Raw genomic sequence first — 25,667 nt, forward strand, 5'->3', positions numbered from 1 at the left:
TAGCAACATGGTGCAATGTGTAAAACGGGGACAATAAACAAATGAGAAACGGGGTCCTTTGAAAGCAGTGTATGAACAGCTTCACAATTTCAATATTTGACGTTTTTTCAGTTATTTGCTAAATGACTGAGGTGATGCTGTGGGCAGGCACCACTCTTGCCAGTTGGAAAAGGTTTTGGACCACAGACGTTCCTCCAGTGTTAACAAGCCCCATTCCTCCCACCAGAGATGCTCTGCATTGTGTCACCCTTCAGCTTCCCCCAACTTCTTCTTTCTTCCACTTTGCCCAAATTTTCTTATACTACTGAGCAGAAAACCATCTGCTGTGAGGTTATGACAGGATAAACACAGCCCTTCACAATGCTCACATTATTTCAGTCTCATCTCCTCAGCTGATGGTCTATTTTCCATTAATACAATTTAAACATTTACCTAAAAACTTTAGATTATTTTTGTGGCTACCTCCTTTAGCTACAGATACCTTAAGAGGTGCTGAGAATTTTCTTCTGTGAAACAACCCTAACCACTGTTGGGAAACCAACCAGCAAGTTTTTAATTATCCTTGAGACCTTTTATATTTTGCTTGCTGAAGGTCTGTGATCAAAGGTTTGTGATGAGCTTACATGGCACAGAGCACGCAGGGAACAGATTTGCTCTCAAATATTTTAAATATTTCATAATTCATTATATTCATAGCATAAAAAGTACAAATAACCTCTTCAATCTCCCTAAGTGAAGCTAAAAACGTGGACCAGAACAGAGGTTTAACAATTATAAGTCATAAACACGGCCACAAATACAGCAGACAAAATCAAAACAGCTTGGGGACAAAAGCAGGGCCTTCAAAATAAAGCAATTGGTAAAGAACACATATGTATAAACATGTTCCTTTTATACAGGGAGGTGCATCTGAATATTTATGAAACTGCCTCTAATAAACACTACTTCAAATTGAAAAAGGCACAGTAGAAATGTAAAGCAGACAAGAAAGGTTTCCTATAATCCCAAGTGGTTCCAAGCAGACCTATTAGGCAGCCAGGCATTTTGAGTTTAATTTCAGCTCTAACTAAACCACACGTTTTAATGCTGTGCTGCTGCTCTTGATTAAAATCAAACTCAAGTTCCTCGTGTTTTTGGTTTAGTGCTTAGGATGGTGAGAAAACAAATTAAAATAAACCCAACAAATTTTAAGAGAAGACTGAAGAAGAATTAATTTATCAAATTAGCAATGTGCAGCAGCACTTCAAAACCCCAGAGAAGCAGAAAGGATGCCTGCAGGTTACTCCTTATGATACCAAACAGAGCAAATCCAATCAGATGAACATGCTGCTAGATCAGTCAGGCGAAAGCCACAGGAGCAGCAGAACAAAGTGAAAGATGTATAAAAAGAGGATTTTCTAAACCTATTGTACTGGTTTGAAACTGAGCTATTCACCCTGGAGGAGATGACAGCATCACTGGTATGGTCCTGCAGAACAAGCTGCCCAAAAAAACCCTCAGAAACAACACAGAGGAAAAGTAGAAAAAAAGTTTTAATGAGAAATTAAAAATCATACTAGAATGTGAAAGTTGCAATGTTGCACTTAAAATTACACATCTCCATTCAAAAACTTATTTCTTGCACAGGACTGTAAATAACTGCTAGATTTTAGCACATTATTTCAAAACTTGTTGTCTTGAATGGTGCCACCATTCACCCCTGCTTGATAATTCCCTTTCCTTGCTTAAAATAACTGTCTATGGCAAGAGCACTGACCTTCAGGAATAAGTGAATGAACAAGGAAAGCAGCCTGCCAGCACACGACCAAATTGAAAACGATGACAGCAGCTATTTCAGGGCACGAGATGAACAGAGGGAACAATATAATTATCTACATGTAAAATATGAGTGACACCAGCAGCAGACAGGAACTTCTGTTTGCCCAGTCTTGTGAAACAAGAACGAGCTGCTGCTCAAAGGAATAAACAGACAGTGAAATAAAAACCCAAAAAGAGATTTTGTTTTTCTCAGCAAGTGATCAACTCAAGATGCCACAGAAGCTGATTGCTTCGTCAGCACAGAAATTCATGATTTGCTTTTAAAATAAAACGACCATCAAGCCACACAAAAAGAAATAAAATAACAGCCAAAGAAAAATAGTATTTTAAAGGGAATTATGTGCTTCTGAGGAGAAGGTATTACCAAAGTACAAAGTGAAGGCGGTGCAGTCAACCCTCCTCTGAAAAATCTGCTCTTGGAGCTGGAAGTGGCAAGACAGGGCTTGATGGACTACAGCTCACACACTAAGTCTATTCTTTTCTTTAAGTATTTATTACAAAAAGCTATTTTATGCTATGGATATATATATACAAGTAACAGACTAATGAAAACAAAGTGTTTATACAAGATTTATACTCCAGCTTTCAAAACAGTTTGAGAGATCATTATGCCAAACCAGCCCTGTGGCTCCTACCTCACCATGCCAGTGGTTTCTGGCAGTTCCACAGATTGCACAAGAGAGAATGTACCAAGCAAAACATAATTTTGGTTTTCTTTAGTTTGATTTTCTTAGAAAATGTGGTATGTTTGATTATTTAATCCTGCTAGAGAGCTTTGAAAGCAGAAAGAAGTCACAAATTAATATCTACTGCAGCATAAAGTGTCAGTATCAACTATACACACGAATGTATATTCATAAGGAAATGCAAATGGAGAATACAACACCTCATGAGCAATGCTGTGCAGCTGCCCTGCAGCACCTGCTGGGTTGGAGGGACCAGACTGGGTGGATGTTTTCCCTATGAGGGGAGGCAGTGGAGCAGCTGGGCCCAGCATGTCCACCCTTGGAAGGCTCCAGGACTCAATGAGGTACAGCCTTGAGATCCTTTCCCTGCTTGCTGCTCTGAGCAGAGGTTGGAACAGGTAACCTCCAGAGATCCTTCCCAACCCAGTTCCCACCATCAAGACAGAGAGCGCCCTTCCATCCAGCTGCCTCCACTACCCCCCAGTAACAGCACCAGGATGCTTCAGGCACCTCTCTGTGTGACTCCGGAATAGCAGCACAAGGAATGATGTTGAGGAAAATGAGTCACACTTCCAACAAGGCAGCAACCACTGCTGCTCCCCCAGCCAGCCCATCACACGAGCTGACAACATGAGCTGCAAACACTTCTCTTGGACAACTGTTTTCATCCCCCAGCTCCCACAACGACCTACTTACAAGTCATAAGGTTGCTTGCTGCTGAAATGCATATTAAACTCAGGACAGACCAAAAAAAACAACATATTTTTCCATTTCAGGTCCATTTTTAAAAAATTAATACTTAAAAATGCTTTGCAGTCAAACACATTTCTGATGGCACAGAGACCTAGAGATGCCAAGAGCAAAATGGCCTAGAGCTGCTAAGCAAAGTCTCTGTGCACACACATATTTTAACATTGGTATCTGCAAGAGATTTGGGGTAGAGCCCACTGTGGGTAAGCTCTTGGGGCAAAGCAGAAGAGACAAGACCAGAAACAGAGAAATTGTTGCGTTGTTATTTTGTTATTTCCTTGTTAACTGGTACTATTCAGAGTAACTGGACAACTTTCAAGGCAATGCTTGGACAACAATTTAATGTTTGGCAAATCTAATTAAAAATGAAACTTATAAGTGAAACAGAAAAGTAGCCCATGGCATTTCTTTGCAGGACCCTGAGTTTCCACCTCAAAGCTCTTTACTAAGATCTGAGACCTTATTTGGACCTTTGCAGTGCTAAATACCTGTGAAGTAGTATCGGGAACCAGCTAATTATGCATCATTACAGCAGGGGTATCTCCTTCATAGGGCAAGACTATTTACAGGGGCATGTAGTGACAGGACAGGGGGGGAATGGATTCAAATTCAAAGAAAGTATGTTTAGACTACATAAAAGGAAAACATTCTTTACTATCAGTGTAGTGAGGCACTGGAAAAGGTTGCCCAGGGAAGCTGTGAATGTCACATCCCTGGAAGTGTTCAGTGCCAGGTTGGATGGAGCTTGGAGCAACCTGGTCTAGTGGAAGGTATCCCTGCTCATGGGGATGGAACTACATGATCTTCAAGGTCCCTTCCAACCCAAACCATTCCATAACTCTATGATTTCTTCCATGAGGATAAAGGAAGGCAGGAGTTCCTCAAACAATGACATTTAGACACTGCTGTGTCTAGCATCAGGAGCAAGCATTGCATGCTTACCACAAAATGGCTACTGGCAGTAAATCCTGGGTATCCAGGGGGCTTCAGTGCCTAATTCCTGTCTGTGTTACTGGAGTGGCTCAGTTGCTTTCCAAAGTGCAGCTTTAAGTTTCTGTTTTAAGATCAGAAACTCCAATGGTTTGGCTCTTAACAACTGAAAAAACCATCCAATCGCTTCCCACCCTGTGAGGAGATCTGCAACCTGCGGGATTGGCACAGGGAGCCCCTCACCTCAGCCAGCCCCAGCGCCCACCTCCGGCACCGCTGCCGGATCCGCCCCCGGAGCCCCGAGCATCCATTTCACACATCCCACGGAGGGAACGCTCCTCCCCGGCAGTGCCGCGTGTTCCGCACGGCTCCTGGCGCTTCCCTCCCTGCGTGCAGCGTGAGGCTGCTGGAACCCACCAGAACCCGCTGTGAGTCAGGGTCTGAGACACTCACACCGCAGCGGCCCAGCAGCCCCCTGCTCCCCTCCTGCTGTCGAGTTCTCTGACTCAGGGACAATTCTGAGAATGGAGAATTCAGCTAAATGTTTTGGCATCTCAACAGAGACTGAGCCCTGGTAATCTACCAATTCCCTTCAACTAATTTATCTCCCGTATCTCATCAAAGCTCACATTATCACAATTATTCCCTTATTACCAGCAGAACCCTTGCTCCTGGTCAATGCTTTGCAGCTGTCAAAAGCAAAGGCACAACTTCTGTGCTTGGAGAAAGCAAGAACCCACCCGAAGCAGCCAGGAGGGCTGCATGAGGAAGAGAAGGCATTACCTGGGTGAGGTGCGGGTTGGGGTTGAAGCCACACTGGTTGCAGACCTTGCTGTGACACTGAGTGCAGGCATTGAAGTTAGGCTGGCCGGGGGAGGAGGTGAGCTCTGTCGTCTTGCAGATGGGGCAGAGGGTGCTGCTGGGGAGGGGGGCGATCTGCGGGACAGAGTAGGGAGAGGTAGGGGTGCTGCCCCGCTCCGGTGACACCGAGGGAGACCTCCCCGAGCCCTGGCTCCTGGCGTCCACCTGCAGCGTCCTCCGCGGCCCCTCTGCCGCCGGCCCAGGCTGGCCCCGGCCCCTCATCTCCCGGAGGCTCTGGGAGCTGGGTGCAGTCTGTGCGAGGGAGGGGGATGCTGACCGCTGGCCCGCGGCCTGGTCCAGCTGCTCTGGTCTCCTCAGCGTGCTGAAACACCATCAAAACACATGTAATAAGCTCAGGTCTCAAACATTTGTATGCCAGTTAATGTAGACAACTGCTACAGCACCCTCTCCCCCTCGAAATCCCAGCTCAGCCAAGAAGGCATAGCAAAACCCCACTGCAAACCAGGGAAATTGCTCAGATCAGCAGAAGGATACACTTTACCTTACGAAACAAGGCGCGATTTCAGCTTTCTCTTACATAACCCAGCGGCAGGGATGCAATTGAATTATTCGGTGTATTCTGAGTTGAACTTTAGTCAGAAAGTTGCACATAAAAATGTGTGTGAGAAGTTTGAGAAGCTCAGCCTCCTGCCAGCCAGGGCTCCCAGCACTTCAGCACAAACTCACTGGAAGAGGCAGCCGTGACTCTGCTTTGCAGCCTGCAGGGCCCTTCCTGCAGGGATGCAGCCACCACGCACTAAACTGGCTTCTCACAGCCTACTTTCATGAGTGGCTGTGAAACCAGAAGCATGCAAAGAGCCTATTTATTAAAAGAAAAACCCTCCAGAAGCCTAATGGAGGCAGGAGAACTACTTATACTTCCTCATCTTCCAGGCAAAACCATGCAAGTCACAGGTGAAAGCAGCTAAGGGCTTATTTCCCAGGGGCCACAGCAATGGGAAATCAAGAGAGAGCACATTGGCTCTGCTTTAGTAATCAGCACTGAAGTAGCAAGCACAGACAACAGGGATTTTGTGGGCTGGCTGGCCCTAGCTGAACCCTCTTCTGTGTGATGTGAGTCTTGCCTGGGCAAAAAAACCAGCTGGGATGTCTGTGGTCACCAGGACAGGGTGATGAAACCTCCCTGTGAAACCAGAGCTACTTACACGAAGCAACCCCGAGGTTGGTATCGCACCCACTGCTGGTTCTGCAGCAGTCCCACAGTCCCATAGCCTGTGTAGAATGCTCTGCACCCCACAGTGCTGAGAGATGCTCCTGGCCATCCCAAGGAGCTCTGGAGCAGCTCCAGCTGCAAGAGCTTTGAGCTGTTGTGCTGCAGTGCACAGCATGACAGCCTGCACACCCTCCTCTCATATGGTTTCAGGGCAGGCACCCTGTAATGTGCTGCTGATGATCACAAGTGCACGAGAATGAATCTGTGATGGAAGATACTTATCTAATTATAAATAATTTGGTCCATGTGCTTATCAGTAATGCCCACAAATACTTCTCAAAAAAGCAGAAGCCCTAATGCCCTCACTACCTGTGATCTACAGCTGTTTAAGGAAAAGTATTACTCAGAACCTCAAATTTAATACATTGTTGATTTACCCAAGTAGGATCTGACCTTATAAAGGTTTAAAAAGGGAACTTAAATGCATAAAACTAATGAAATTCAAAGTGCATGTTGCCACAGTAATAGGAAGTTGGATGAAAATAAATAGTAAAGTAGCACTTTGGGAATACTTTCTGGCTGCAGGTTGAAACCCACTTCTCTGAAGAAAGAATCACAATAAAGCAAAGCACTAAGGGAGGGAGTGATCTGCTTTAGACTGAAGAGAAAACTGCTCCTGGCCCTACAGTAGCACCTGCCATGAATGTTGTTGGCATGTGCTGCTCCTCCCTTGTTAGTTCTGACACCCTTCAGTTCAGATTTGGAGTTTGACTCCTGATGTCAAGGGTTGGAGAGCTAGTGCCTCATAAAACACATAAAACCATCTGTAGCTGGTGGAGATTGGAGAGCTCAGCCCCAGACACCAGAAGGAAGTACTCTCAGAAAGCAAAATGCACTTTCTCACCTTAAATTTAATATTTCTATAAAACCCTCAGCATTTATGTATTAGACACACCTTATCCTAATGGAGTATTAAACAACTCTGAAATAACATTATATGGTCAAATAAATAATTGTTGTTTGGAACAGCAGAATAGTAATTCTGCCCCTGTGGCTATCCCATCCCTCGAAGTGTTCAAGGCCAGGTTGGATGAGGCTTGGAGGAACCTGGTCTAGTGGACCATGTCCCTGCCCATGGCAGGGGGTGGAATGAGATGGTCTGTAAGCTCCTTCCCATCCCAAACCATTCTGTGATTCTATTCCACTGCAAATTTCAAAATTCAGGGTTTTTTCCCCACTTGATATGAAAAATACTTGCCACCAAGTAAGAATTCTGACTCCATCAAGGAGCTGTCAGATAACACACAGACAAGTTCACATTTCCTACCCACAACAGAGTGTTTCTCTTGGAAATGCAAAAGCCCATGAAGAACAATACACCAAGTGCTGTTATTTTGCCCTGAGCCTCACTGCTGGCACATAAGACAGAGGAGGGTGGTTGGATGCTCACTGTCTGGCAGGTCAGTGCTGCTCCAGAGATGCTTTCCCAGACTGGGCTCAAGCTCCCTCCCAGCTCCCTGCACTTTTTCAAGTGCTTAGTAATGCTGGGCACCACCTCCATCCCAGTCCCAGCAGCAGTTTCACTCCATGCACTTCTACCAACACTGCATTTATTTTATAATTATCCAGGATGCCTCAACCACCCTGTGACACAGGCTGTGCTGTCTCTCACTTGCACCAGTTGAACATACCCGTGAAATTTTAAGACCAGAAGAAATCATCTGGTCTGTCAAGTACAGCAACTCAATCCAGGAGAGATGCCTCAGGAAAGAACATGAGAATAGTCATATGGAATCAAACACAGGCCCACGCTCACTGCATCTTCTGCAAGGATAATCCAATATTTGTAATGATTTGTACCCCTCTATGAATTTTTTTTTCCTGTTACAAAAGCCCAAACTGCATGCAGCTCAGCCTTATTTTTTACAGGCTTTATCACTGATAGTTAACTAGCACTGGGCTGCTTACTGCTTCCAAATAATTCCTCCCAATTCCACTAGAGTGTCTATTAACAACTAAATTGGAATGCTTTAATAAGGCAGGATTTCCCATTTGATGGGGGATGTATTGATTTTGCACTGCCCTAATTGCTGAATTAGAAGTATTGGGTGATATGGAGTCAGAGATATCTGGAGGGTCCAAACTCAGCAGCGCTCTCTATTACCAATGGACTAATAATTTTGTACAACTAAAGAATATCAAGTGTTTGACTGAGTGTATTAACAATTATACTGCTAAAGTTTTCATTTATGATATCCTATGAATGCTTTTTGTCACAAGAAGGGCAGGCAGGCAGCTCTACTCACCTGCCCACAGTCACTGGGAGGGTGGGCAGTGGGAAAATACTGTTTCCTTCCTTTTTTCATTGTTTTTAAATTGAAAAATTGTGTCTTTCTTCTTTCTTTCTAAAACTCCCTCCATTTTCCAGCACAAAGCTAAGTAAGCACCCACAAAAATTAACTCTCAGCTCCATGAAAGAGAGGAGGCAAAGCTGCAAGGTTGCTGCCACAGAGCCCAGAACTAAAAATCACCTTGAGACATTAATCCATATCCAGATCTGCCTCTCCATCAGATACTTCTCCTGATGAAAAGGCCCAGAACTTCCCTAGTTCCACTTGGGAACAGACACGGATATGAAACCAGCCTTTCTATTTAGGGCTGACACAACACCCTGGGAGGAGATGGATAAGTACGGAGAGGGAAGAGCTGCCCAGGATGATCAGAAGCATGAACAGCACAAGGAAAACCAAGGGTCAAAGCCATTCCCCACAACACTGAGCTCAGAAGTGTAAGATGTCTCAAGCACCTCAGATTTTTTATGCCTGATTTTTTCCCTAATGTAAAAATAAGGTTTTTTCATTAAAATTACAAAAATTGGGAGAGCTTTAAAAACAAAGTCCTACTTACAGCCAAAACAAATGTTAGACTGCTTGCTGGTAAATATTTAATTTCAGAAAAACATGATTTGTCCTGAACCAGACTTTTGATGCCACAACAGCACCGGGGAAACGATGTCAGCAGCATCAGTGGAGATAAAAGCAAAGCAATGACATAGCACTGGTTTACAATTCTCTGCCAGAAAATTGGTACAGCTTTCTCATCTGGGAATTCCCAGGTAAAGTCAGGGTCTGTATGATGGAATTGCTCTAATTTAACTCAGTAGGTTCATCAGTGCCACTAAATTTTACAGGCAAGACCCAGGCTTGGAGCCAGCATCCCAAGAGATGTCAACAGGCCCTTTTTCACCAGAGGTGCTAACTTGGGAGCAATAACCATCACAAGGTAAATGCCAACACTGTTAATGTCTCTGCTATAAAATCAAGCAATAACAATATTACACAAAATCTACATGCACAGCTAGTAAATCAAGTCTTGTTGACTTTTGTGGGAAAGTTCAAGAGATAGAATTGGTTTTTTACTGATTTATTGGTTTTTGTCTCATTTCACATCCTGCCTTGAGCACACTGGCACATCCACCTGCTCAGCTGCCACAAAACTCTGGCAGTGATTGCATCCACAGGAGCTTGGCATTTGTGGTCTGAGTAAATCCTTCAGGAGCTGCAGCCCTTCTATACAACTCTGCCTCGTGCTAAGGGAAATGGGTCCTTGCTTGCTGGGCAACTGATCTAATTACAGCATTGTAGTAGATAAAAACCATAAGTGGCAGTGTCATCATGATTTTACAAAGTGCATGCCCTGCTCAGGCTTTCCAAAGAGGAGCTGAGTTTGTCCATGGAAGGGAGCTCCAAGCTTCAAAACCAGATCAAAAATCAGCAAAATGAGGACAAGCAACTCTTTTCTGTTAGTACAAAAAAAAGAGGGAAAACTGGGTGGGAAAAGAGGGGAAATTATTGTTTATCTGCAGTAAAACCAAGGGGATGAGCAGCAAACAAGATAAAGCATGAAGAGAGACATGTGAAGAGGCTCACACCCAAAAGAGGGAGGCTGGACTAACCAACAAGAATTAGAGCTGCTCAGCTATGAGCAGAGATTTGACCCAGTTGCTTCGACTGAAACCTGATGTGAACATCCACATGACTGATTTTAAGAATCACTGAGTATAACCTATTTAGAAAAAAACAGGTAGCTAAACAAGCAGGCAGTTGTACTCTAGGTCAAAATGGCACTGGGTTTGACTTGGAAAGACATAATTCTGAATGGTTATGGGTCGGCAAAGGAACAGCACGGATAATAGCAAATGTTAGCTGGTGTATACTGCCTGTCAGCAAGTCTGACTAGAAAATAGGACACCCTTTTAGTAAATAAACAGAAAAATAAGTGTCTGATGTGGAGGGCCTTTGGTTTCAGCTCTGAAAATCTCACACTAGTGATGCTCAGATATACCCCGAGCTTGGGTGTTCTACTGGGGGCAGACTGTAGCTCTAAAAAGTCCTACATCCGACGTAGGGAATCCTGTATCAGGCTCTGCTTTGACAAAAAAAAGCCCCCAGCAGTTACAGAATTAAGCACCTGCTTAAATCCATGTGCCCCTAAATTAATTATATTGATGTCTATGCAGGAAAAGGATCACTCTGGAAATGGATGGTTTAAAAACAGCAAATGCCACACAGCTGAAATCAAAATAGAAAATATGAAATGGTGACTAGAAACTGTCAGGGAGTATTTTATTAGATGGCAACACAAGCACTCTTGTGAAAGGCCACAGTGTTTAATGACTTGCTTTTGTGAGCAGTGGAAAAACCCTGTTCTCCTGCAGCTTTGTGCTCCAGGGTTGCCTTATCCCCGTCAAATAAGATGCAGCTTCTGTCAGGCATTTTCCTGGTGACTGAGGCATCCCTAAAGCAAATCTCCTGATGCTGACAGTGTACTTGAGCTCCTGCTTCCACCCAACCTGGCAATCACTCGGGTCCTTAACCTCCACCCTCATACCTGTTCTCATAAATACAGAGAAATGTGATAGTCTCGAGTCCTCTGCCTTGCTGTAACACCCTGCTAGGGCTGGGCTTCAAGGAGGGGCTGCCAGGCAGGCAGGGGCACAAGCCACTGGCAACCAACACACAAACCAACAGCCTTCCCCAGGGGGTGGTGCTGTCGTGGGGTGAGCAGTGCTGCATGCACGGTGTGCCTGCCAGTTTCCTCCTCTGGCCCTGCTTCTGCAGCAGATAACACACCTAGAGCTGCTGCTGGCTTTTCCCTTTGTTTAAAATGCCATGCATGGAAAGGTAACAAGAACCAGGAGACTTCCAGTTTACACAGCTACCACAAACCAGTTATTCTCCATCTTAGCACCGTGCCTAGTTCAACCCAGAATCAGCAACAGGAGAACACATCAATGTCACTCTCACTGCTGCTCTGTCAGCCACGGCTGTTGAGAGGCATCTGCCATCTTATTAGCCAAATCCTACCTAACAGAAGAGGGGTTTATGACTGCTTTAAGCTCTAAATAAGCATTTACTTGCTTATTTTCATTCCTCCACAACTGCCTTTTTGTAAAGGTTTGTGAATCATTATCATTTGCAGATGGACTAAATGATAATTGAAGGCACTTCCAACTCAAAATACTTTATTTTCAACCCTATTTTATTCTATTCTGTTGTTTTTGCTATGTGGCAAGAAAATACTTGATCTGCACCTTCCTTAGCCCTGGTTTAGCCAAGAGTAATCTCCCTTTGAGCACTTTGCAATATAAAACCAGAGCAGTGGCTGTTCCTGCTCACCAGACCAACATCCCCAGACCTCTCCAAAGAACCTCAAGGTCAGATGTCTATTAGACACCTTATACAGACGATAATGAACATCTGCAATTAAATGCAAGACAACTGATCCCTACAGAGTCCAGAGCAGCCTCTATGAACCCCAAGACCTGAACTGGAGTCAGGGCAGAGTTTTGCATCTCTCACATGAGCTCTCACAGTCCAGAAGGTCACTGGGCAACCTGCAGACCACAACATGCTGCCCTGGGGAGCTGCTCTTTCAGCTGCTGATGCCTGAAATGTGTGGCCACTACTGTCAGGATCTTGGCCAAACCCTTTAGAGCCAAAGGCAAATGGGCCCAACAGAAGAGTTGGCAGGTAATGATCTCAGTCCCATATATATCAAAGAGATCACTCCTCAGATAGCTTTACAGAAGCAGGCACTATAAAGGTCCAATGGTTTGAACAGGGTCTCCTTTATAAATGATAATAATTGTTGCTGAGAACAATAATGATCTGGAACCTTAAAGCATTAAAATATCTCAGGGGTAAGTGCAGTGTCCAATATTGATTCTACTTCAGCAACAGGGAAAATCTGTTTCCTCTGTGATAGCTGAAAACTACCTTAAAATCTTACAGAGACAGAGCAGAAATCCACCTCTTGATCAAAATGCCATCAGCTGCACAGCGTGAGGAGCTGTACTCAGTGATGTACTCAGAGCTGTACTCACTGAGCTGTAGCTCAGTGATGAGAACCAGGAAAGTGCAGGTGCAGAGCCAGGGCTTCACTGTGCTTGGGATGAATATAGAGATCCTAGAAAGGCTATGGGGTATCTAATCCCTCTCTGCCCCTCTCTGGGCATTTAGGAGGTATCTGGAAGATCCAAGACAAGGAGGAACATCACCTCATCCAGTGAATGGGTGCAGTTGGAAGGTCAGCTTTGGACCTTCAGTCAGGTGAAGCCTTGGAGTCTTTGGGAAGACCTGGAGGGACAGGAGGCATCAGTCACCCCAGCTGCTGGACCCGAGGACATTGCTGAAGGCGGGATGCTCAGCAGGTCTGGGGTCATTAAGTGCCCCTCATTTAGCATTAATTCAGGTGATGCTGAGGGTGGCCATGCTGCAGCCTGCACAGGAAAGCCAGCTGCTGCCTGCAGAACTCCTCTCCTCTTTACTGCAGGATTTGGAAGGTCTGCAATGAATGATGAAGAGCTGTGCCACAGAGTTATGGCCCTGCGACCAATACCAAGGAGCACGTAGGGAAATAGCAGCTAAAACAGGGATAAACGTCCCCAGGAGCCACAGAGAGGTGTGGGCTGGAGCCGTCTCTTCAATCTGGTTTCCACTCAGCTACTCGATGTGTTGCCTCCATATCCTTCCTGGTACAACTGATTGCTATGAGCAAGTCATGTATGTGTGTTAAAATAACATAAAAGAGCCATGACAATCTTTAAAGTACTGTGGGCAGCAGAAAGGACAAGGATGCTGGGGAGAGTACCCAGCAGCCGCTCCCCTCAGCCTTCATCCACTCACATCCTACATCTGAGCTCTGGCAATTAAAGGGTAGAAGAGCTGATTGCTGCAGTCACGCTTAACTGAAGGCCTTTGTCCCAGGAAAGCCAACACCATGAATTACTGCTCTGTATTTACGAAATGCCAGCAAAGCTGAAAGATAAACCATGGCATGAAGCTAAGGAATTTTATGCACACGGCTGGTGAAAGCTTATCTTGTAAATCTATGATTATAACCCATGCCCGCCCTCCTTGAAAGCCTCTCTGATTTTAATTAGCAGCGACACAATTTTTTTTTCATTCGTTAGCTATTCCCTAAAGCAATGCAGAATGAAGCTACCTGCTCTGGACTTAATCCTGTGACAGGAACGCGCCTGCTCTGAGGAGCCAAACCTGATACACAAACTTTCAGTAACAGTGACTGTAATAGACTTGGCTTCAATCTCTTTGCAGGACTGGGGAAAAAACACAGAAATTCACATGATTACTATAATTTTCAGATACAACTGGGAAAAAAAAGAAGAGGAAAAGTGAGAAGGTTTGTTAGAAAGAAATTAAAAGCAGCAGGTGGAAGGGTAACAAAGGGAAGTTTCCATGGCACCTGTTAGCAAAACATGCACCATCAAGAAAAGGTTTAAGACATGGCTGTAACACAGCAATATCATTAAACAACCAAGCTACAGGAGTAAAAGGCAATATTGAGTATGAAAAATCATCTCAAGTGGGAGAATTTTTAGGATAAAAATCTAGAAAGAAAGGAGAGAAAGAAAGAAGTAATAGAAGATGAAGAAATAAGGGGAATCCTTCTTATGGGTTAATAACTTATCAGGATTTAGGACACCAAGGATAGAGGCAGATGGTCAGGTTTTCACAAGCAGAGGTGCAGGGTCTTGCCATGGGATAAATGGGATATTCATAAATGGCTTGGGAAGGATGAGGGATAAAGAAAGGACAAGTTTGCTGAGCCATGCAAATTTATTCAGCATATTCAAAGCTAAAGCTGAATGCAAAGAGCTGTAGAAGGCTCTCCTGAACTGGATGTCTTGAAACATCATGGCAGGTGAAATCCAAGGTCAAGAAATGCAGAGTGAGGCACAGAGAACAACCATAGCCACATGTAGTGATGGGTTCTAAATCAGACACTGATGCTCTGCAAAGGATTCTGCAAGCCATGTTGGACCATTCTCAGAAAACATCAATTTAATGCTCATCAACAAATATAGAACAACCCACCCCAAAAAATACACAATTAAGTTATTTTGGGAAAAACGCATTTTGGAAAGCAATTCAAAGAGAAGAGCAAAGGCAGCCCATTCCCTTTACTTGCTTCTGGCTTCCTTCCCCACAAAGAGTGGCACCAAGGTCTGCTTTTCCAATTCTCCCTTTTGCATTCAAGCTTGACTCTGTCCAGGAGCAGGATGAATTCCTGCAGGTGCTGGCTAGATGTACAAAACTAATCCAACATGAGCACTGTTTGTCACAGTGGGCAAAAAAGAGGTCAATTCAGGGGTCAGGCTCCAATAGTCAACATCCCTGGTCACATCCACACCACATAAGGGTCCCCACACTTCCACCTTCCACGAGAAGTTGGTATTCAACCATTAAGAAACTGGGAAGACTGCAGGGCCCTTTTTTTGGATAAGTTCCACCCATGCTCCAAAATTAAAATCTGATGAAAAAAAATGTATCATTATCCATCTCCATGACAGCTTGAGTCAACCAAACTCAGCCCAGAATGAAGAACATTCATTCCAGGCATAAAAAAAATAGGAAGATCCATCAGAAAGAGAAGTGCTGTTAAAAAAGAGGCAGTAATGACAGACAGAAAGAAACTGGTTTGTATTTTTAGAAAAAGGAAAGAAAAACACAGTTAAAAAGCAATTTCCAGGAGAGGAAATCGGAGTGCCATACTGCAGAGAGACAGGCAGCTCCTGGTGACTACGCAGCAATCAAAAAATCCTGACTTTGCACCCTCATTTATCTGAGCCTGGGCAAAGGAAACAAAGGACCTAATTCTTTGTGTGTGTCTGTGAAAAACCATAGCATTTTTATCCATCCTGAAGTTCTTTGCACCTCTACACATTTTGGTTATCTCATAACAGTCCCTTTAACTCTTCCCCAGGCCACTTAGGTCCTTATTTCTATGTTTTCTGGTTGCCTCAGGTTACCAGGAGAGCAGATATCCAAGGTGTGGAAGAGCAATCAAGAGATCATTTGGGCAGGAACTGAGGAAACAGCCATCAACTGATTCCCCATGAAGAGTTCCAAATACAGCACATGTGGAGGGGTACATGGAAAAACTGATGAGCCCACATTTCCCTGTGAGGAGGAGAAATCTGTGTCCAACATGTCCAATCATGGCCAGATGCCTTTAAACAAAATCTTCACATCTGGTTATGTTTCTCAGCTGCAGAGGTTTCTCCCTCCCTGACACTCCCCAGACCAGCTCACAGGGTCCAGAAATGTCTGTTATTTAAGAGTGTGGTTGCAAGTGCCTGGTGGGACACTGCCTGGGGGCTGGCACTGGATGGGTTCAGTATCAGTGTTTGTGTGTCTTAGGTTTGCACTTTCTAGTTTTCAGATATATGAATTGGAATGAGAAGCCAAACTCAGAATTATGTTTTTATGTGTAAAACTCATTATTCACAACAGGATAGATAAAGGAAACCCAAGGACCAATATATTACCAATACTGTCAGAGACACCATCAACTTCAATATCTCAAGCTGTTTAGTTTAAATGTACTTTTGAAATAGAAGAGTCTGAAATTCCCCTGCCAAATTCTTTATAGGATCAAAGGAAAACATTTCTCCAGCTTCTGCAACTCTTTGAGGCACCTTGTCCCTGCCTGCATTTCCCTGCTGCACATAGCTCAGCCCAGAACATTTGTCCCCAAAGAGATGGAGGCATCTGCATATTTGATGTATCTGTCCTTGCAGAGCCCTCGGAAGGCTTAGCCTGGCAGAAATGGCAGCAGGTAAAATTTAAGGCTGAGAAGTTTAGTTGGTAAGTGAAGCAAATTTTAGACATGTTGAGAAGCAGAAGGCACTTTATTCCTACCCAGAGCAGCTGGTTGGTTTTTGTTTGTGTATTTCAAAGAAAAAGAAAGGTGTGATAATTTGTCAATTCAGAGTGTTTGGGTCTATATTTTCACTTAATAATAAATCAAAATTAAATAGGCAATCATGGACATGGGTTGGATGAAACTGAGTTGTATAGCCAAGAGGAATCCTATCCTAATCCATTAACCAGTGCTTAACATCCATTAACAATGCAGGAGAAGGAGAGACTGGAAGATGAGGAAGACAGATAAAATAAAACAGAAAAGGCATGCCTAAGGAGACACTTCTTCAGAGTTTCCTCCCAGAGGGATGTTTCTGGATGCCTTATTTTTGCCAGGTTGAGGTAATCAGTGGCATATTATGTAGTGATAGGGATCATCCTTTCCACTCCAACAGGAACTGATGTTCTGTAACAACTGCAGTGTGTAACCAGTCAAAACCTCATCTAATATAGTGGTAAATGGGCTCTGAAAATCACCACCATCACAAAAGGTTCTATATAATACACTATATAAACGAAAACAACCTATCTTCCTGGTGTGCTCCCCAGCTACAGGATTCCCAAGCAAAACATCCACAACTTAGAGGTGGGAAAAGGAGAAGGCTTGGATATTTTTGCTCCTTGGGACTACAAATCTGCACTGAATATAAAGGATGGTCTGTTTTACAGGGATGAGAGCAGCACCCAACATCACCTCCTCACGTACGCCGGCGTCAGGAGTATTTACGGAAAGCTGCCGCTGCCGCCCGGCCCCAGCACGATGTGCTCAGCACTATCTGCTCCAGACATCTCACAAGCTCATATTGGAGCTGCTGCAGCCCAAACTGCTGTCAGTTCCCTCACCCTCCCAAGAGCCACTCCCAGCAGAGGAGAGCAGAGAAGGTTTGAAAGGGCAGCATTCCAAGGGTCACTACCAACGCTTGCCCAGTGCTGAGAAATCCTGTGATGAGCAGGGAAGAAAAAACCCAAATTATGGTGGCTTATCGTTGGTGTGCAGAAGACAACAAAGATGATGCATCTGAAAGAAAATATGAGAAAAATTTGCACACTTGAATGACAACATGGAGTTCTTTGTGTCCTACTGCTGGTCTTACAAGGATGACATTAATGGGTCTCAACCTGGAACCCCATGAGTCTCAGACTGGAAATCAAAAATGCAACAGAAGTTCATGGAATTATTTGGGTTGGAAGAGACCTTAATGATCATTTCAGTCCAACCCCACCGCCATGGGCAGGGACACCTGCCACTAGACCAGGTTGCTCCAAGCCCCATCCAGCCTGGCCCTGAACACTTCCAGGGATGGGGCAGCCACAGCTTCTCTGGCAAGTAACCACAGATGAACTACTGAAGTAGCCTACAGCAAAATTAGAATGGAAAAAATACATTTACTCCTTCCTGTTGACTCGGAGGCTGCTGCTGAGCATGCTGAGAACAGCTCAGGCTGTGACCACCTCGGATGTTTAAGCCAAACAGACCAAACACAGCCTACCAAGGCAACAGGCGCTGGCACTGCGGTGCCCAGCTGCAGCACAGCCCCACCTTCAAGGCTGCAAACCAGCAGAGTTTACTCTGCCAGCTAACTGAGAAGGTAGTGTTCAAAAAACAAAAAACAACAAACAAAAAAAAACAAAAAAAAGAGAAAAAACCCAACCAAACAACAATTTGTCTCCCTAAGAAGATTAATAGGTGCATTTAAAGAAATCAGGCTGTAGGCTTAATGAGAGAGAGGCAGCAAAATCCTAAATGTGAGACCTCCTACAGTTTTTCAGTCCAGCTGTACAATCAAATAATAGTTTATGTAACTAGGATTGAAACAAAAATTAAAAGTAATTTCATGTTTCATCAAAAGAAAAAGTACAGTTCAGAGTCAACATGGAAAAAGATCTAGTTCAGCCCCACATTTTCCCCAGCCTTTCATAAGCTTTGTACTATCAGCTGATTTGGGTATTTTTCACAAGACAGGCAAATTACCAAGTCCCTTAAGAACTTATTATACATTTCCAATTTTCAACAATTCCTATTTTATAATGCATAAATTCACATATCTATAAGTGAAATGTTTTCTTTAGAAGATGAAAGAAAAAAAAACATGCTGTTTTTCCCAGGCTGCAATCTGTTTTTTGGTTAAATACTAAAAAAAAAAAAGGGTGGTTAGCAGCTACAACATGTCAATCTTTGCAAGTAATTCCCACGCACAACTTCATCCTTTTGCAGACATTAAATATGGCAAAATCTTTTTGTACTCCTCATGTCTAGACTGATGAAGGAAGGGCACAAGCTACCAACAGACGCTTTCTGGAAAGCCCATGGCAGACCCATTTGGGTCTCAGGTGAGTTGGTAAGAGCACCAAATCCCTCAATTCATTCAATAGCTGAAGAAGACACATCTCATATTGACTTCATACCCCCATACAACTTCCAAGGATGGAGCACCCTGAGAAGCACCCTGAGATCATGCCAGAAGAGGCTGCATACTCCAAGCATCTCCTAACAGAGCTAAAAATCCATAAAGGCAAATTTCAAAATAATTCTCCCTCTTCAGGATGCTACAACCCTCAGGACTGGTCCTGCACAGGGGTGTCCACTGGAATCAGGCTCTGAGCCTCTCAGCAGCTGGAAAAGCCCACGAACCCCCAAGGCCAGGGAAGACCAAGACAGGCTAGAAAGCAATGTTCCACTGGTATGCAAGGAAACAAAGAGAAAAAAGACTCAGGGGCTCCTCTCAGCTATTAACATCTGGCCTCTGCAAGCATCCTTGCCATGTAAGGCCTTCAGCACTCTGGGCTGGATGGAGGAGGGCCTACCACCCTTGGATACCCAGCTGAAATGTGGGATTTTGCCACATCTAAACCAAATGACATTTTGATTCATGGTGATTTTTCTTCTACATCCTGTAGATGTAGAAGAGGAGCTGTCAAATCCTCATCTGAAAGCAATTCAGCGTGGGAAACTGATTTGTCATGTCTGAGAGCCTGTGGTCCCTGTCAGGTCCTAGAAACGAGTGAAGAACAGTTAGTCACACATGCCCAAAAACCCTCAAAATTCTGCAACATTTCTCAAGCAGCATGGATGCATTTTTTATGCAGCACCTGCTTGCTCTGAGTTCAGTTATACCTATCAGAAAAGAGGAAACCCTCCAAGAGGACAGGAAATGCTCTTCTCATGAGGACCTACACATGATCATAGAAGAGGTCCAGGTGGCTCTAAGGTTCCCCTGGAGCCTTTTCTTCTCCAATCCAAACAACTCCAAACAAACTCCAGCTCTCTCAGTCTGTCTCCATAAGAGAAGAGTGTCTCATTTAAGACCTCAGTCATTAGAGGTTTCCCCCAGCCCTGTGCTTCCACCTTTCCCTGCAGTACCTTGCACAGCCCATTGCAGTCCCTTGGACATCCCTTGGTTCTTGGACATCCGTGCCCAGCCCAGGGAGCACTAACAGCCTCCACATGGAGACGTTCATCTTCTTGCTTGAGGGAGAAGGTGTAAAGGCTCTTCCTGTGCTAAGGACAGGGACAGAGGAGAGGTCTGGGAACAGACTGGGCAGGAGAGGGGTTTGTGTTGTAGCTCCTCTTAGAAGATGCCTAACGCACTCTACTGCATTAAATATAAGAACATTTTTCTTCTATAGACAATGACCTAGAAACACCACTAAATCATTTTTGAAAAAACAGAATGCACCAAACTATTTAATCACGTCTTCAGGGGGAAATGAAGCCAGTAAGAACAGCTAATCTGCTGCTCATCACAGAAAATACAGTTTTGGACTGAGGGCAACTTTGTATATTCAGAGGCTACAGTTTTACTTAAACCTTCTGTGATCATATATCCCATTATTCCATCTGGTAAACTGCTTCTACACCTCAGTCTTAACATACATTTCATTACCATTTGGCTAGGATGGGCCTCTGAACTGCAGAGGTGTCTTTGCTAGCCATCGTAACCATCTCTGCCATGCAGTGCCAGCAGCCAGGTTGGAGGGCACACTCCCTCCCCATCTCCAGCCAAACCATGGCACTCACACAAATACTAAGAGAAAGCAAAATACAAATTGCATTCAGAGGTGCTTTTTTTGACTTGTCTCTGGGGAGCTCAACATGGGCAGGGAGCTGCTGTCTCCTGCCCTCCCAACCTACTGTCCCCAGTCTCTTATTGGGGCTGGGGTCTCTCTTCAATATCAAACACACACTTGGAAAGCTGCAGAGGCCAAGAGTGAGCGAGACACCACCATCAGGGTAGTTAAGTCATCTTTGGTATTAAACACGAGCAGAGCAGCTCATGAACATCCCTTCCAGCCACGCCATAAAGCCCAGGCCAGCATTAATAGGGTCCAGCAATGCTGATTGCTCTTGCAGGCCCCTAAATAGCACATTGGAGGTGCTGGGTGCTCTCAGCGAGGAGCCAGCTCACCACATTCATAAAAACTTCCCAGCATCAGTGACATGAAAAGTGGTACAACGTGCTCATCGATGAGTGAGAGGATGCACAGTAGCACCTCGGGGTCATGCCGGAGCTTAGCACCTCCAGGCATGAAAAAAGACAAAAAAACTTGTTTGTAGGAATCGTCGTGCTCACAGCCTGATACAAAAATAACAAATCTGTCATTCAAAGAGACATTTGAAAACACAGTGATGGCACAACAGCGACGATCTCAAATTCAAGAAGAATAATAGTTTACGATGGGCAGGACCAGGATGACCATCAGCACTTGCTGTCACTCACTAGCCAGCACAGAAACCCAAGGAACATCCTGGAGCAGCAGTGCTCAACAGCAAAGTCAATGTGATAATCTTTAGGGAAAAACCAGAACGCCTTTGCCATGACATCATTGCACCCTACTGAGCTACCTGCTCTTGGGAAGCACTGTCTGCACCCTGCCTGTCCCAGCCTTCCCAAGGGGCACCTCATACACTAGGAAATTAGCCTGATGTTGGAAAAGGATTGCTGGAAAAGCACCCTGGGTCAGCCACAGTGCCAGCCCCAGCCGGGGAAGCAGTGGAGACGGCTGTGCAGAGAGGCTGCGTGGCAGGCAGGCTGTGGTGTTCTGCCAGTCCAGATGCACATCAAGTATTCCCCAAACTCATATAAACTGCAGGAATATGCCACAGCACTGACTATCTGTTTGCACTGAATTGGAGACATGATGGGAAACATAAAATATGTGCTTGATTCACACAGCAGAGAAAAGAAACAGCTTTATTCCGGCATGCTGGAGAAGCAGGAGTGGAGAGGCAGAAGCCAGCTCAACATGAGCGACAATGCGGAGGGATGCACCAGCCTCAATGGATGTTGCCACTTGAGCTGTGGCTCCATTCCTGAGCATCAGCAGAAGAATCAGGATGGTTTGGGTTGGAAGAGACCCTAAAGATCACCTACCCCTGCCATGGGTAGGAACACCTTCCACTAGAAGGCTGACCATCAGCACTCAGCTTTCCAGTGCAAGAGCTTCAAATTGTACCAGAATAAGCCAAGAACTCCTCCAACTTTTCAGCACAAGCCAGCACAGCAAAGGACATCAATCCTTCCAAATTCTTCTACATCATTTCTGAGCAGAAGCGGACACTGCAGGGACATCCCCAGGAGCCTCTCACCCATCAAAAGTGAGGGGTAAAGATCCATGCCCACAGAGAACCATCCAGGTTGGTTCCAGCAGTGAGAAACTCCAACCTGAGAGGCAGACTGCAAATCTGTGTATTTGTTTTGGAAATAAAGGCATTAATAATTGATGCCAAACACTGTGAATATTGATGAGCACGTTCCCAGAAGAGGTTTTGGAGTTACTTAAGCACCCAGAATTGTGCCGTCTGGATGCAGTGGCCTAATGGCTGCTGTCAGAGCAATCACAAGCACGCAAAGCACTGTGTCACAGCCAGCACCACCAGCCCATCACGAGGGAAGATGAATTTAAACCCAGTGGAGTATTTAACACCACAAATATTTTGACACAGTCCATCATATACACCATTTTCTACTCCTTTTACTTTCTGTTTTGCTCACACAAGTTTAATGATCTCAAAACATTGCATATCTGTTCTTCTCCTCCTCACTTAAACCCAACTTCAGTTCCCTCCTGACCCTCCAAATGTCTTGCAGCAAATAAACTAATGCTCAGTAAGTGCAGAAGCATGGCAGGCTTTTCCAGAGTGCCAGTCTATATGGCTCAGCCAGGGAAAAACTATATTATTTGAGGAAATTCCTAGCAATGCCTCTGATGGTGATGCCTCTGCCCCATCCTGTGCAGGGCTCAGAGCCTCTGGGGAGAGCAAAGCACGGAAATGAGGATAGAGCTGGCTCTCTGGGCTCTCCAGGTGAGCGTGAGCCCTCTCCACAGCCTGAATTCCCATCACACAGTCTGGTTTTATTTCTAGCACAGTCATATGAAAATGGACATTGACTGCTCATTTCTGCAAGCTTGGGAAAAGTGCCCATTTAAAAAGAAAGAGGCAAAGTTGCCTTTTTTTAAGCTTATCTTTATTTATAAACTTCTTATCTCTCACTGTGATAGTACTTTATGGCGAGCAAACAAGCACACTCAAGTGAGCTACTGAGAGGGTAAAAGGGAACCTCCAAACTGCAATGGTTTGTCCAGAGTTTCTCTGATTTAAAGGGATTTCCTTCAGTTCTGTTTCTCCTATACTCTTCCCTATCACCAGATTTTTTACTTCAAGCTCCATCACCTGTCAAACAGAGCAATGCTAAATATACAGAAGGGTAAACAGGATCAGCACTTGCCTTGACACTGTTCCAAGCCAAAGGAAGGTTCTGGGGGAGCTCACAGCCTATGCCAAAGGTGCTACCATGCACGACTGGAGATATTCCCTTTTGGTTGCTTCAAGAGCTTCAGCTCACAGCCTACCTTGAGGCTTAAGAAATACTGGGGTATGACCCACAGTGTGGAAAACAAAGGTCCTGGCACCTCTGCCAGTGGGTCATGGAAGCAAGCTCGCTCCCAGCCTTGCAGCCTGCAGCCCACCTGGCTGCTTGCAATGTGCATCAGCCTGCTCCAGAGAACCAGTTGTGCTGAAAGCACTGCTGCTCCCACAGACAGCCCCTGAATTTGTGGCTGGCCCCCAAGGCTTCCCAGGAGACTGTCCCTCTTCCCCTCTCCCATCCTTCAACCTGAGCTCATGCATCCAGGTGTCAAAAAGAGCCTTTTACAAGCTCCACGGCTGAGCAGCAGAGAGACCGAAAACCTGAATGAATCCAGCATAAATCAGGCACATACAATCAGAAGCAGCAATAAAGTCTCTCTGCAGGTTACCAGGAAACCCAGCCATGCAAAGCTCTGTGCCCCAAGCTACAGTTCTGAACTGGGGATCAACCCTGCTCTGCCATCCAAGCCTTTTTCATCCATCCATCCATCCATCCATCTGCACTGTGAAATGAGCTTGTCCCTTCTGCTTAGGGGGTCTCTCTAGAAGAACAGACCAGAACTTGCCAGGCACTGGAAAGCTCTCTGTCCAAATGCATCAGCAACCAACCTGCGTTCCTTTGATCCTACAGGTGAATGATGCCCCAGCTTTTCACCTCCTTCCAGGCTAGAGGCTCAGTTTGAGCAGACCAGCAGCAACCCTGCCCTCCCTCCTCAGATTCAATCTCTCCTTGCTGGAGTACCAGAGTCAGGCACAGTCTCCTCAGGTGAGATTCCAGCAGCTCCTTGCACAAGGGTGAGGTCTGCACTGGACCTTGCCTGATGCAACCCTGCATCGTGTTGGCCTTTTCCAGGGCTGCATCCTGCTGGCAGAGCCAAACCACCCCAATCTGAGCACTGCTCCCAGCCTCCCTCCAGCCTCTGGCTCCCCCGTGCCTCGGCAAAGCATGCAAGCAAAAAACCAAAGTTGATAAATAGTGGTAGATGTTGTAACTTAGTGAGAAGATGCAACTCCTATTTGCGGTTTCTATTCTCTAAAGTATCTTTATAGTGGGTGCAGAGTTCTTAGAAACTATTATTATGGATTTAAAGACAAGACCCCAAAATCCAGAGCAGCCCCTATAAGATACTCAGACTATTTCTCTGTGTAACACAAAGCAAACTGTGAAAAATTACATAGAAAAGTCATACTACCATGGTTTTCACTGGCTTACATGTGGATTTAGGTTACTTAATTCAGAGGAGAAAAATTGCTCTGATATTGAGAGAAACTCACTTTCTCTGGCCACTTGAGATTTCTGGAGCAGCACCTTTTGCACTCCACACTCACTGCTTGGCCAGCACACCCTGTGCTCTGCTGAACCTTTCAGAACATATGGTCTGTCTTATGTGCCCACTCCTGCACCTCACAAAAGCGACTTTCTTCTCGAGGCCTGATTTCCCCTCATTGCCACTTTGCTACCTTGAATTAAAATCCCTCAGTGTCATCTCAGCCCCCCACACCCCTCCCACGCTTAGGTTTTAAACACTGGCATAGCTCAGCATCATCCCCATCCCACTGCTGCTCCACGGCACAGCCCCACTTGGCCCACCTCTTTAATTGCTTTAATTAATTGCAAGGGAGGGCAGCTCCCCAGCAGCAGCTTCCCAGGAGGCGCAGGAGCATCAGCTCAGTGTGCGAGGGCTGGAGCATGGCCGGAAAAAACAACCTGGTGTTTCTGGCAGGAGAGGAGCATGGATGGCCAGTGCTACAGACTCTGTTCCTCCACCCACCAGCCCTGTATGTTCCAGGACCCTAAAAGCCCCTGGAAGGCCCAGCACTGCACAACAGCAAACACAGACACTGGACAGTAGTGGAGGAGCAGTGCCAAAACTGGACAGAGACAGCAAACCCGCATGGCTTCCTCAGCTCCTCTCATTACAGCAGCCTAAACAGCCCCACAGGTATTTAATTTTAAACTGTTCAAGCAGCTATGAACAACTTTTCACTGCCAGAATCCAAAGCAGAGAGGTCGTGACTCTAGTAAGGGAAGCTGGGAAAAATGTAAAGGAAAATGAGCACAATTTCACTCAGACCTATTTTTTTCACATTCACTGTCAAAGCTCTCAGGGGTCTTACAGACAGAAGCCTGCCCACAGCTGTAGCACCCCTGAAGCCCACTGGATGTTACGGTGTGCCTGTGAGCAGCCACTGCAGCCCAGCAAGACAGAGCCCACTGCCAGGCAAGACTGCAGCCTCCCACTCAGGCTCCCACCTGGATTTTCCCTGTCTGAAGCAACACGACTGGCAAAACCAGCAGCACTCATCACTGCCCAGGCGAGGCAAAGAGCCCGGAACGCCACTGCCTTGGC

General features: G+C 45.3%; 1 protein-coding gene across 3 annotated transcripts in view; it reads right to left on the minus strand.

Annotated features, from left to right (window-relative positions):
• Positions 1-25,667, minus strand: part of BSN (bassoon presynaptic cytomatrix protein) — an 88,789-nt gene that overhangs the window by 61,829 nt on the left and 1,293 nt on the right. For all 3 annotated transcript variants that reach the window (XM_072935023.1, XM_030283536.4, XM_030283535.4), the window contains exon 2: positions 4,968-5,367. In XM_072935023.1, the coding sequence (XP_072791124.1) occupies positions 4,968-5,367 (400 nt within the window). The remainder of the gene's footprint in view (positions 1-4,967; positions 5,368-25,667) is intronic.

This window comes from Taeniopygia guttata, chromosome 12, assembly GCF_048771995.1.
Source record: "Taeniopygia guttata chromosome 12, bTaeGut7.mat, whole genome shotgun sequence".
NCBI lineage: Eukaryota > Metazoa > Chordata > Aves > Passeriformes > Estrildidae > Taeniopygia > Taeniopygia guttata.